General features: G+C 40.4%; 1 protein-coding gene across 1 annotated transcript in view; it reads right to left on the minus strand.

Moving 5' to 3' along the window:
* The window catches only part of FREM3 (FRAS1 related extracellular matrix 3), a 124,477-nt gene that overhangs the window by 74,592 nt on the left and 34,976 nt on the right, over window positions 1-14,909 (minus strand). Inside the window, exon 3 of the mRNA XM_084856167.1 lies at window positions 1,104-1,250. Coding sequence (XP_084712293.1) covers window positions 1,104-1,250 — 147 coding nt within the window. The remainder of the gene's footprint in view (window positions 1-1,103; window positions 1,251-14,909) is intronic.

Genomic DNA, 14,909 nt, shown 5'->3' on the forward strand with positions numbered 1-14,909 from the left:
GAGGAATTCACTGAGTCACAGTTAAACAAAGGCAGTCAAGACATTTTGCTCAAGCTGGAAAAGCTCACTGAGTTTTGTGAAACATTAAACATTAACAATTAGCTTGCTACAAACATGTCAGTAATGACACTGTGTCTCTTATTCACTATGAATTATGACTGCTTACAGACAATAGTCATTGCATCAGTTTTTATTTAATCAATCTATCTATCTATCTATCTATCTATCTATCTATTTAATTTCTATGCTGCCCAATAGCCAAAGCTCTCTTTTTAAAGAGGTCATATAACTCACAAGGGGGTAGAACAGCCTCAAGTTGATAGTACGCAAATATTCTTAAGTAACATCATTCCTAGGTTAGAAAGATTTCTCTGCCAATACAAATTGGTGCATTAACCAATGAAATCAATGAATCATTTGACTAAATATATGTAAATATATTTCCTGAAAAATCTAAATGAAAAGCAAGTAATTTCCCAAGACAGCCCAGTACCAGCAGTCTGTGATCGTGAAACTACGCATAAACTTGTGCATTTATGAAGCAGCATCCAATAGGGATGCTGAGCATGCTCCCTGGTGCTGGTGTAACCATGCTGGCCCTGCCAGCCCCGGTGTATGTGCAGCAGCAAAGTAAACCCTGGAAACAGCAAAAATGCCCATTCCCGGAAGGGGGACAACCTGACCCTTCTGGGAACAGGCTTGCCCCTGGAAGCGTGACTTTGCCCCATAAGCAGTAGGGGCTGCAATGCACAGGGACTGGTGGGGCTAGTGCACGTGCACTGGAGCTGGGGAGCATGCTCAGCACCCCTATTGGATACTGCCCTTTTTTTTTGGAGCCATGTTAAAGCCACTCTACTGTAGTAAACTGGAAGCATGTGTGGAAATAACCAATGCAGACAAAACAACCAAGCAGAAGGCAATTTTTAAAATATTCCCATTATGGTAATTGGTGTGATATCACGCACTAAACAGGTTTATTTATTTAACGGCTTTTTATACAGCCCTTTAATCATTTTCCCAGAGCAGTTACAAATTGCACAGTTTGGGTAACAAAGTCGCATGGTTTCATTCCTAATATTCAGATAAATTAAAGCCATACTCACTAACAAATGATGTCTCCCCCAGGTATCCTCTGCGCTTGAGAGTTACCTCTAGAGCCCTGGAGTCCTCATCTACAATATAATACTCCTTTTCCAGAGAAATCCAAGCCCAGTTCAAACGGAAAGGTTGGCTCTTCAACTTGTTTCCTCCTAAAATTCAATGAATAAAATAAATATCACCATACAGAATATGTAATCCAGAAGAAGCACAGAATTCTTTAAATAAGTAATGTAAATACACTCACACACCTAATATACATAACATTATTTTCAATTTTATGGTTCTGGTGGTTTCATAAAAACACTCTACTTGTCTTTATTTGATTCTTATGGCTGCTTCACATCTTACAGATTAAAGGCTGAACTAGTATTGTGGAATGCATCTGTTCCAATCCTGCACTTGCCAAGGTAATGCGGATATAGAAGCAAGACAGGCATTTACAGAACAGGTTGAGTGGGAAGGAGTGATGTACAACCCATATCTGTGATTCTTCTCTGCAAATGCCTCCCTGCACACATTATTTCCCCCTTAGCTGGACTTTCATCCCGGTACAGACCTCAGCACCAGTGAAAAAAATCAATTTAAAATGACATGGTGGGATACTTGAATGGGAAAAACAGTAGTTATGAGAAGGGCTAAGCATCCCTACTTGCTCACTGATTTTCCCTTGCAAGATCCCTTCCGCACTCCCTTGTATTAGCATTTACTGTGTTTTTACTGCTTAGCTGCTGCTTGTATTAAGGCTCATTTTAATGTTATTTTATTTTATTGGTTGTAAGCAGCCTTGAAAAAAACTGAATTATAAAGTAGAATGAAAATACAATAAAGACTTATAAGTGAAACACGGGATTGTGAACATGCAGCATACATAATAGTGTTTGAAACAGCATATATTCATCCAACCATGTGTTGTAAAGAAGCCAGGGGAAAACCTGTGTGTGTATGCTCACTTTACAACAGTAATATGTAGGTTATGTTTTTGTACTGAGTGGCCTCTAAGTGAAGTTATAATGTAACTAAGAAGGCCAGAATTCTAGCTTTGCTACTATGTACTGGACATAAGGCAGTAGTGACTGCCTTGGTTACGGTTTCTATGGACGAGAGGCTTCAAAACTGATAGTTTTAAAATGACTAGGGTGGGAATGCTACCTTTGTTTGCATTGGTCAGGAAGGTCAACGAATGTGATTGGTGGCAATTAAAAGTTCAATAACAAGCATGATTGGTCAGAGGCTCTGGCTAGGAGATTTAAAGAAAAGCTCACTTGGAGACAGTGGGTGACGCTGGAGTTAGTCACTGGTTGTTGGTTGAGGAAAGCAGTGGAAGACTAGAACTGAGGAAGAGAGCTGGCGGCTGAAGGGAGAACCCAGAGCTGCGGAAAGGAGAAAGCCAGTGTGGGAGAGCATTTTTGTGGGGTGGGAGACTGGAATCTGAGGACAGCAGGAGGTTGTGGTGAAGCTTCAAGCAGGAAGCAGAGCCCAGCACCAGAAGGTTTCAGGCAGAGGCCTGGCCAGAGGGAACTCCAGCAAATAGTCCCTGAAACTGAATCATCCTAGAAGCCAGAAGCAGCAGAAAGAGCTGGAGGCAGAGGAAGACTCTGTTCCTGGTTACGTGTGATATGCTGGGGTGGAATTTAGGGAAATCTGGTCTGAGGGAAAAGCTATCGAGATCTTCTTTAGCTGGGGAAAGCTCACTTCCCCTAGTGAACATCTTGATTTTATTCAGCTCGTCTCTAGTGGTGGTGTCAGTCCCATGCCTACACCACAGGAACCAGTCTACTGGGTGTCTAAAAGGTACAGAAGGTAATTTTTGGTGGCAGCAGTTAAAGATTTATAGTTGAGACAGACTTGTGGCAGGGAGTTGCATAGACCCAAGTCTCAAAGTTGTAATAAGTGAAACGTAGGCAGGAAAACTTACTTGGTTTTTCCACAATGTCAAATTTTTATTAGCTTAGAAGAGTATGGAGCAGAGTAGGGATGACTTAAAATATTTCTTTAAAATGAAATCGTAATTATCCAAACTATTGGTTAAAACACTGGCATGTTATCTGCACATATTCTCAAACAACGTAAATTAGGAGTAGGAATGTTTAAGCATACAAAGTACTAGTTTGAAGCCTTTTCTAATTCTTCTTCAACAGGGTAAAATACTAAAGAACAGGCACTGCATGTAACCCAATACAAAATGTTCAACATCTGCATTTTTAACAAAAGGACAAAAACACCCAGTATTTTGCAAATCACCACATGCTATTATCTTGGTGAAACTGCCAGTAGAAATACACTCAAATTTGCACAGATGCAGCTGTATACCTCTTATTAAATGAGTTATACCTCTTTTACAGAATTACTATGGTTAATAAGACCTGTGATTCTTATGCTACAGAGACACAAGGCCTCTGTCAGCTTAATATGTGCCTCCTAGGGATGACAGATGTTGTAAGCTCCTCATGACAAGTTGCCTGCATTTTTTCCTCTTTCAAAAAAGACAACATTATGAGAAAGACATCTTGTGCGTCAGTGAAGGCAAAGAAAAATACACTCAATTTTCAGGGATGCTTTTGATACCCTCACCCCATTTTACCCTGAAAGGCAAATGTCAGATCAGGGTAGGAAAAAAGGATTATGACAGAAAGAAATTTAATTTACTCTTCTACTGGTTAAAAGATATCACAATGATATCATATAGTTTTTTGGGGGGGTATACGCACATGCACACGCACGCACACTATATGTAGGGGTACCTTTGAAAATGGTCCGGAAACTTCAGCTAATCCAAAATAGGGCGGCAAGATTATTAACAGGGACTGGCCAATAAGATCACATTATGCCAATACTTTTCCAGCTGCCCTGGCTTTCAGTCCATTTCCAGCCCTGATTCAAAGTCCTGGTATTAACATTCAAAGCCCTAAACAGCTTGGGGCCAGGTTATCTGAAGGATCGCCTCCTCCCATATGTGCTTGCCCAGACCCCAAGATCATCCTCAGAGGTCCTTCTCCAGGAGCCCCCGCAACCTGGTAGTGGGTGGCTTCCAGGAAGAGGGCCTTTTCTGCTGTGGCACCCTAGCTGTGGAATGAGCTCTCTAGAGAGGTTTGCCTGGCACCTACATTGTACTCCTTCTGGCACCAGGTGAAGACCTTTTTATTTGCCCAGTATTTTAGCTTCTTATGCTTTTAGCTGTGGTGTTTTAAATCTGTATTTTAATCTCTGCATTGCTGCTAGGTTTTATTCTGGTTGTATTGTTATATTGTGGTTTTAAGTTTTCATATTTTATATTGTTTTATGTGGAACCCTGTCATTTTAATTTCTGTGACCTGCCCAGAGAGCGTTAGTTATTGGGTGGTAGAGAACTGAAATGAATGAATGAATGAGTGAATGAATGAATGAATAAGATAGATTCTATTTTCACTGATCCCCTTCCTTCTACCCACTGCAGCTCTGCTGCAGTGTTATTCTAAGATTCCTTGTCCATATTTGACCACAGCTGCCCACAACCCTCATGAATAGGGTTTCAGACTTCATAGCATTGCTGTATATTATGTCCATCCATCTCCTGGTTCAATTATTAGATGCTGCAAATACAGGAACTCTATGTTTGCGTTTAGAAGAGGAAATAATGAAATCCCTCCTGGAATGCTTCTTCACACAGGTTAGATAAGACGCTCCTGACACAAAGGGCATTCATTATATACCGACTGATATGTTTAAGAGTTTTCAAAAGGTTAAGTTATTTTTCTCTTATTTTTGTTGGACTGATTTGTGAAATCTGCCCCGGAAAATATAGTATATTCCTTTCAAATGACTGATTAATACATAAAGCCCGTCAACAAATAGCCATTAACCATTAGAAATTTAAACAGAAAACTTGTGGCATTAACCATGATCCAGTTCCAAATCAAAAGGATACACGTGTGGTTATTTTTTTTAATATGAAAAGTCACACAGATGGGGGGTGGGGGTGGAAATCAGTGGAAACTGAGTGCCCTGCCTTGAACAAGTGGAAGTACATTTTCCAAACACACTAAACATGCTATCACAAAGCCATCATTGGATACAATCCAATGATGTTACTGCGTATTTGTTTTAGAAACAGCAGTAAATGGAGCAGTTATGATCAAACTAATGTGACTGGTATAATCTAGATGGCTGAACAGTAACAGAAGATCAAATTCTCAAGCAGCCTTCAAATGAATAGGACAAGCTTTCTTCCTATGCACTAATTTTAAAGATCCATATTTGCACTCTCATATTCAGTAGTACTATTCTGGAATAGGAAACATTACAATTGCTAAAGGATGAAAAGATGGATAACTTTGCATTGTGTGAGATCCAACAGAGCCACTCCATTCACAGAAGAGCCTTTTCCATTCACAGAAGGATAGCTGTGCTCACTGCAGGTATTATTTAAAGACTCCATCTGCTACACAACCATTTTCTTAATTCCTTAATTCACCCAATCTAGCACAAAGTCCTAGATGGAACATCAACCTATTTTTCACGTATGAAGACTCCACCCTGAAAGACTTCTAAGTAAATGTAATCCTGCTGTACTAGGAATTCCAGCTAATAATGCAGCCACTTTTTCAAACACAAAATAGTTGGCTTCACTTAACAGACTAATATAAATGGATGTAATTAGTTATGAAATTCCATTCAGATTAGGCCATTCCTCTGAGCATGCCAAATTGAAAAGCACCAAATAGATGTTAAATCTATTTAAGACTGCATTCTGACTGTCCCATCTTATTTCCAAAATTAAATCTTTGCAGAACTGTAAAGGAGCCATTTTTATGTTTTCTAAAAGAGTACTGGATTTTACCTAGTGAAAAATTAGCTGGTGAGAACCCCTATCATATCTACGTCAGAAACCTGATACCCTCCTATAACTAAGATTACAACAGATGTACTCGTATATATAGCTGTATATACAATAAAAGCTTTGTACAGACATTAGGGGTGTCCTAATCCATCACATTATTTAAAACTGTTTTATGTTCACAGTCACTGGGAAATGTTAATATCTTAACATATTCATTTACAATTGTTGACAGGACACATTCTCTTTATACTCAACAACAACAACATACTGTGAGTTGTTTATTTTGATAATAGCAAATGAAAGAACAGAGTTCAAGTTATCATGCCTCAGGTTTTAAACATACGCTGCGAGGTATGTTTTCTCAATAAGCCTAGATGTTAAATAACTGAAGAGGCAATGCATTCAGTAATACAAGTCAGCATGTGCAACATTCTCTCTGCTCAGCTAATATCCCATCCCGCCTCCCTTCTAGACATCTTAAGAAACAGGTTTGCACTTGGTGCCTTTCAACAGATGCAAAGAGTTTATTAGAAACTGATCTGTTAAAAAAATATAACAATGTTCATTCTGATCAATGATAGCATTTCATACATATATCCTACCCTATTACTTGGGTCTTCTGTTTCAATTTGCCACATTCTTTCTCTTCAAGCAATAATTCAATAATTCTTCCAATCGTGTTTTCTTTCTCACTCTCAAGTGTTTTTCATTTCTACTATTTTAATAATGGTTATACATATATCATGTAGAGAAGAGAAAACACAGATAAAAAACAATAGGAAGGAAAAAAGAAAAAAAATCAAGTTTAGATTTCCAGATCACAGTATATAACATGATCTGGTCACAGTGATCTATGCCATAGAGCATCTCTATGCTCTAAAATCCTGCATTTAAAACAGGGCTTTTTGCTTCTGTTTTAAAGGTAGGATCACGATGAACTCCCTTTACACGTGCTTCCTCCCCACCCCATTCCCCCTTATTTGAGTCTTCCATATGTTTCATTGGTCTAGCTCCTCTTATTGCAGGTTTTCTTCTTTTCATGGGGGAACTGAAGTGGAACTCAAGCACTGTAATTTGATAGCTCATTATTGCCAATCTTTTAAAAAATGGAATAAAGGTCATTTAGCATGGGAGGCTAACGACATCATTTAAAGGGCCCGCAGACTTCCGTGAATAACCAATCTCAATAGCAGGATAAAAGCTCTGTGTGAAGAAGCCCGTAATCATCTCAGGTTTAATTACTGAAATGGGTTCTACATGGGGCTGCTCTTGAAAAGTGTCCCAAAATTTCAGCTAGGGCAAAATATGGCGGCCAGATTGTTATCTGATGTACCTTTTACAGGCATATAATACTGGTCTTGGAACAGCAGCACTGGCTTCTGCTTTGTTTCTGATACCAATTCAAGATGCTGGTTCTTATGTATAAAGATTTGGGTGCAATGTTGTGCAAGTTTAGACAGAAAACATGGCTGTCCAGGGAATGCTGGGAATTGTATGACTTTTTTTCTGTCTAAATATGCATAAGATTGTGCCCTTAAACAGCTTGAGGTGAGAATATCTGAAAGACCACTTCCTCCCACAGAAGCCTGCCCAAAATTTGCATTCATCACCTGAGGCCCTGTTACACTTCCCAACCCTTTGAGAAGTGAAGTTGGTTGGTATTTGAGACAGGGGCTTTTGTGTAGCAGCACCATGGTTGTAGAACTCTCTCTTTGAACTTTAGATGGCTGGTGAAGACAACAGTGTTCCATCAAACTTTTAATAGCTAATGCTGCTCTCTGATTTTACTTTAATCTCTAATTTTATTGCATTGCAGTTTTTCAAGCTTGTTTTATATTTTATTCTTTTGTATTCTTTTTATTTGTACATCACCTCAAGCATTCATTGAGCGGAGAAGTGACCAAAAATATACTAAGTAATAAAGTAATAAATATTTGTATATTGCCTTGGATGCAGAGAGGATATTTCCAGTTCACCTGTACTTCTGCAGCCCTTTGTGGCTCATCACACACCATTCCAGGTGGTGCTTTGGAGGGGTACAGGTGGCTGTGGGGGGAAAGGGAGAGGATACCAGAAAGCCCCACTGCAGAAGCGGAGTTCTGCTCATCTATCTCTGGATACAATCCATTGATAATAATTATTCCAGCTTTCCATAAGCTTTCTCCAATGTCCATCACCATTATTAATATCAATATGTCTAATACTAGTTAATTTTTCCATTTCTAATATATACACGTTTATATAAATCCATTCCTTCCAATCAGTAATCATTCTTGCTTTCCAATACTTTGTCCAAATAATCCTCCCAAACCATGATAACTTCAATTTTTTCCCAATTTCTATATTCTTTTTTATTGTTATTCACAATCAAGAGCTTCATATCCTCTGACAAATATAGTCCAAAATATTTAGCAGGGATCTGGGAACATTCTATATCTAGTTTTTAATTCATGCATCAATATCTCATCAAAATTCAAAATGATTAATTTTGACTTATTTCTGTTAATTTTATAACCACACATCATCCCAAATTGTTAAATGATTCCAGTCTTCCCCAACTGTTTCAATAGATTTTCACTGATTTGTATAATATCATCTGCATATAAACTCATCTCAGCTTTCCTGTTCACTGCTCACATCCCCTTAATTTCTTTTTTACTTCTACACAACATTAAACATTCTATTTCCAGTGGAACTAATAAGAGAGACATTTTGTCTAATTCCTCTGTTTAATCCAAAAGATTGTAAAAGTTGGCCATTTACAAGCAAGATGTTTCTGTATCAAGTATATCCATACTTATAATTCACTCTAATTTCAAATCTATAACTTTAAAAAATCCTTTTAATTCAACTTGATCAAACTTTTTTTCTTCATCTATCACTCCATCTATTAGCAATTTCAGGTGGTGAGCGCCAGTAAGACTGCAGCCAAAACAGGGTCACTGAGAAACCAGAGAGGAAGTTCAGCATGCCTGAGAGAACCCCAAGGATTGCAGAAGTGCAATTTTAAAAAACCTGAGCGGGTTTTTACTGAACACTTTCAGTAACCATGGATGTAGAGTGACAGATGAAAAACAGAAGGGAAAGAAGAGAGCAGCTAGGAAGGAATGGCTGTTTGGAACCCTGAACAGGAGCACTCCTTTAAGGATGGGGGGAATACACTGCAACATTTTGTTGCAGGTCCCACTTGCAAAAACTAATACCAAAAGGTCTGTCTGAAAAAGCAAGGATTTACTGTAAAATGCATAGAGAAATTTATTTGAGGCATTTCATAAATTCAATAAATAAAAATTTGTACTGTTTTAGGGTGCAATCTTATACATGTTTAGAAAAAAGTCCTACAACTCCCAGCACTCCCCAGCCAGCCATGTGAGTGGGACATACAGTGGCAGAAACCCTTGGCTTGTCGGGGCAAATCCCTCTACTTTGTGCACGTTTCGAGCAGGTTGCAAATATACAATTAAGGATGCAATCCTATACATATTTAGAAAGAAACAACTCCAAGTGTGCACAGTGGCGGTATTTGCCCTGATAAACCAAGGGTGTCTGCTGAGGATACACCCCCTCAAGTGTATCAACAAAAAACGTTTTTATTTCTCTTCCAGTCATAATTTGTTTTCTGCCTTTGGCTCCCTGTTTGTTTGTTTGTTATTCAGATGTTCCTCCCTGGGACCTGTCCCCTCTCAATACTCCTGTGCTCCTTTCCCACTGAACGGATTGTTTAGCTCTTTAATAGTGCAATCCTAGGCCTATTTTCTTGGAGCCAAGCCCTATGGAATTCAGTGGGACTTGCTACCAGATAAGTGTGTATAGGACTACAACCTAATTCTTTGATTCACCATTGACTGATTGCCAGGGCTTGAGTAATAAGCCTCTGAAGCAATACAGGCAATTATCTGACAGGCAATTATCTTGATTTGACCAGTGTTACCATTTGAACTATAGTGTCCAATATTAATTAATTAATTAATTCTGTCATATCCTTTCGGAACACAAATCCTTCCAAGGTGGATTACAAGTAACATTTAGGGCGCAACCCTATTCAGATAGGTGGCTGCCTCCAAGCTCGGAGGTGGCCGCCTATCCAGTGCAGGGCAGGAGAAGCACACAGGAGATCGTTCCCTCTGCACTTCTCCTGCCCTGCATTTTCAGCTGATTGTGGCTGTCTAGCTGCAGGAGGGCAGAGTGGGGGAGGAGGCTGCTGTACGACACATTGGATGTGTCGTACAGGCATTTCCACCCTCCCCGCTCACGAATGCCCTCTGGGAACGCCCCTTTTCGGCCACCCCGGAACAGCATGGGGCTGTTCTGCGCTGCCTCTGAGGCAGCGTGGAGGTGGGGGGAGGTCGGTTCTCCAGGAACTGACCTCGGAGCACAGGCTCCGAGGTCGGTTCCTGGAAAGCCAGATATCCTATGGGAGTCTAGCTGCTGTCTAGTGGCCATAGGATTGCTCCCTAGACTACATTAATAAAATCACAATGAACTATATTAAAATATAACATCAGGATCCTTCCCACAAGACAATTGATGGTAGATGGCCTGGGGACAGGGGCAGTCCAGCTGGAATAGGCAGCTTGTGTTATCTTCACCCGCCTTCCACTTATTCCTCTAACCTTCATTCAGCGTAATTTGATCTGACATTGGTTTCAGATTCCAGATTAAGCAGGAACCCTGTTTAGATTGAACTATAGCTAATGTCACTACCATTGTAATGGCTAACTGTGGTTACGCCTGGCTGGAGAAATTTGCACTCCAGAAATAAGAAATAGTGGGAAGATAGGAGCATGTTATCTCATGTCCCACTCACCATTACTCATGTAGTCAGCAGTGTAACACTTGCCCAGATCCTTACACAGTACAGCCTACCATTCATATTCATCAGAAGAATACTCTAAAGAACGCTCAATTTTTAAACTCCTAATATTCATATAAAGGACAGGACTTTATATAGGCCCCAAAATATTCTCAGCAACCCACTATTTCCAAAAAGCCTTCACTTTTTGTGTGTGTGACATTTTCCAAAGAAGAAAAATACAACATTTGTCAAGATGCAAAATATTATATTTTAAAAAATATTTTTTCAGAGTAAGATTCATGCTTCTATTGTTAACCATCAGGCATGAACAGCCTGGAATAGGTCTGAACTATATGCTTCACCAAGCACAATCAATAGAGAAATAACATAAGGTCCAAGAGCAATATATGTAAAAGTCACCACGAAACATAAATATACAAGTTGTAGCAAAAGTGAGATGAGTAGGTCAAGACACCAGGAATCAAAAAACACTGTACAAGTGGAAAAAATTGAGGCCCCATTTCCAGATACCCACAGCCATGTCTGAGCTACTCTCTTGCGATGCAATCCCTCATCACTCAGGGCATGTGTGAATGAAACAACCACATGGGCAAAGACCACTGTACAGATCAGTGGTGCCCAATCTTTTTAGATCAGTGTACACACTTTGAGCGTTGTGGCCACTCTCCCAAACTGGCTGCTATGGTGGGCATGGCCAGTCACAAAATACTCAGGCAAACTTGTGAGACTATAAGGGCGCAACCCTATCCACATTTAGACAGAAAACAGTCCTACAATTCCCAGCATTCCCCAGCCAGCTGTGCTGGCTGGGGAATATTGGGAGTTGTAAGATTTTTTTCTGTCAAAACATGCATAGGATTGTGCCCTAAGAAAAGTAACTTGCCCAAGAACTTAAGTATGAGGCAAAGATGGGTTCTGAGCTACCCCCCAAAAAAAAACCACTATTCTGAACCCAAATAAAGGTGGCGGTGGAGGGCAGAACTTCACTTTGCAGCATACCACCCTCCCAGATTAAAAAAATTTGTGTTAATTTAAATAAAAAACCTTAAGAAATAAAATTAAAATCCAGAGGGGCAAGGAGCCTGGAGGATGCCAAGAGAGGTATCGTGCTGGAAACTCCATGTATGGATCTTGTCTTCCAATCCTTGCCTTCCCTCTCGTTTGAACAACAATTCATTCAGAAAAAGCCACACAATTAGACAGGAAACACAGGAGGCTTCTTTTTACTGTGTCAGACCATCGATCCATCTAGCCCTCTATCGTCTACGGTGGCAGCGGTTCTCCAGAGTTTCAAACAAGGATCTTTCCCAACTCTACCTGGGGATGCCAGGGACTGAACCTGTGACCTTCTGCATGCAAAGCATGTGCTTTACTATACTGAGCTATGGCTCTTCCCCAAAATGTCTGACTCGCATTAAGTCTCTGGGGTCTCAGACAGAGGTCTTTTCCTTCATTTGCTATCTTATCTTTAAAAAAAGGAAAAAAAGATAAGCCAGGGATTGAACCTGGAACTTTCTGCTTCCAAAGCACATGCTCTACAAGTAAGCTGCAGTCCTCCTTCCAAAAATGGTCTCATATGATTGCACCAATGAGGAGGTGGCTCCCATTGAAAATCAAAAGCAATCAAAAAATTAAAACTGCCAATATCATAATGCCTTTATTCAAATCTATGGTTGACCACACTTGGAATACTGTGTACAATTCTGGTCACTGCATCTCAAAAGGATATTGTAGAGCTAAGAAAGGTGCAGAAAAGGGCAACCAAAATGATTAAGGGGTTGGAGCAACTCCTGTAGTGAGAAAAAGTTACAACACTCAGGGCTTTTTAGCTGAGAAAAAAGGCAAGTAAGAGAGATATGATAAAGGTGTATAAAATTATGCATTGTGTGGAGAAAGTGGATAGAGAGAAGCTTTTCTCCCTTTCTCAGAATACTGGAACCCAGGGTCGCCCAATTAATTCCCATAGCGAGAGATTGAGGACAGATAAAAGTACTTCTTCACACAGTGCATAGTTGAACTATGAAATTTGCTTCCACAAGATGTAGTGATGGCCACCAACTTGGACAGGTGTAAGAGGGGAAGCTCATGAAACTCATATTTGCAGGACTTATTTGCACAGTGGCTTACCATGATATGTGAACCCACCCATAGAGTGACCTTGGGCCAGTCACTGTCTCTTAATCTAACCTACCTCCAGGTTGTACTTGTGAAGATAACATAGGGGTGGGGAAGAACCATGTGCGCAGCCTTGATCTTCTTGGAGTAACAAACTCAAACAACCTTTGTCAATTAGGGCTACAAAACCAAGTTTGGTATCTGGTAATATCATTAACCCTTCCTTTTTCTGTGTGAGTGGCTTAAACTATTTCAAATGTTATTATTTCTGTTTTTTTAAAAAAATAATAGAGTCTTGACTCTGACAACACATGTATATTTAACTGAATGGAAAAATCCCCTTGATTTCAATGAAGTGTTTTGTTTTCAAGCAACTTTGCTTAGAATCATAGCCTTCATTAATCATAAAGTACAAGAAATGGGCCAATAATTCCCAGCTTTGTAATACTATTACTACAAGAATATATCTGTGTGTTGTTCAGTCATGCCCGACTCTTCGTGACCCCATGGACCATAGCACGCCAGGCCTTCCTGTCCTGCGCTCTCTCCCGGAGTATGCTCAAGTTCATATTCATTGCATCAGTGATGCTATCTAGCCATCTCATCCTCTGCCTTCCCCTTCTCCTTTTGCCTTCAGTCTTTCCCAGCATCAGAGTCTTTTCCAGAGAGTTTTCTCTTTAGGTGGCCAAAATATTTGAGCTTCAGCTTCAGTATCTGTCCTTCCAATGAGCACTCAGGGTTGATTTCCTTTAGGATGGACTGATTTGACCTCCTTGCAGTCCAGGGGACTCGTAAGAGTCTTCTCCAGCACCACAGTTCAAAAGCATCAATTCTTCGGTGCTCAGCCTTCCTTATAGTCCAGCTCTCACAGCCATACATTACTACTGGGAAAACCATAGCTTTGATTAGACGGACCTTTGTCGGCAACGTGATGTCTCTGCTTCTTACTATGCTATCTAGGTTTGCTAGGTTTGCTCCCAAGGAGCAAGCGTCTTTTAATTTCATGGCTACAGTCACCGTCTGCGGTGATCTTGGAGCCCAAGAAAGTAAAATCTGTCACTGCTTCCATTTCTTCCCCTTCTATATGCCAGGAAGTGACGGGGCCAGATGCCATGATCTTCGTTTTTTTAATGTTGAGTTTCAAACCAGCTTTTGCACTCTCCTCTTTCACCCTCAACAACAGGCTCTTGAGATCCTCTTCGCTTTCTGCCATTAGGGTGGTATCGTCTGCATATCGGAGGTTGTTGATAATTCTCCCGGCAATCTTAATTCCAACGTGTGATTCATCCAACCCGGCGTTTCTCATGATGTATTCTGCATAAAAGTTAAATAAGCAGGGTGACAATATGCAGCCTTGTCGTACTCCTTTCCCAATTTTGAACCACTCAGTTGTTCCATGTCTGGTTCTTACTGTTGCTTCCTGACCCTCCTACAGGTTTCTCAGGAGACAGGTAAGGTGGTCTGGTACTCCCATCACTTTCAGAATTTGCCACAGTTTCTTGTGATCCACACAATCAAAGGCTTTAGCGTAGTCAATGAAGCAGAAATAGACGTTTTTCTGGAATTCTCTTGCTTTCTCCATGATCCAGCAAACGTTGGCGATTTGATCTCTAGTTCCTCTGCCTCTTCGAAACCCAGCTTGAACTTCCGGTAGTTCTCGGTTCGCATACTGCTGAAGCCTAGCTTGTAGGATTTTGAGCATCACCTTGCTGGCATGTGAAATGAGCGCAATTGTGCGGTAGTTTGAACACTCTTTGGCGTTGCCCTTCTTTGGAATTGGAATGTAAACTGACCTTTTCCAGTCTTGTGGCCACTGTTGAGTGTTCCAGATTTGTTGGCATATTGAGTGCAGCACTTTAACAGCATCATCTTTTAGGATTTTAAATAGCTCAGCTGGAAGACTGTCATCTCCGCTAGCTTTGTTGTTACTAATGCTTCCTAAGGCCCACTGGACTTCACTCTCGAGGATGTCTGGCTCAAGTTCAGTGAGCGCACTATCATGGCTATCAGGGACATTCAGATTTTTCCTGTATAGTTCTTCTGTGTATTCTTGCCACCTCT

This window comes from Heloderma suspectum, chromosome 5 (genome assembly GCF_057233095.1).
Source record: "Heloderma suspectum isolate Gila_16-S chromosome 5, 16-S_ref, whole genome shotgun sequence".
Classification (NCBI taxonomy): Eukaryota; Metazoa; Chordata; class Lepidosauria; order Squamata; family Helodermatidae; genus Heloderma; species Heloderma suspectum.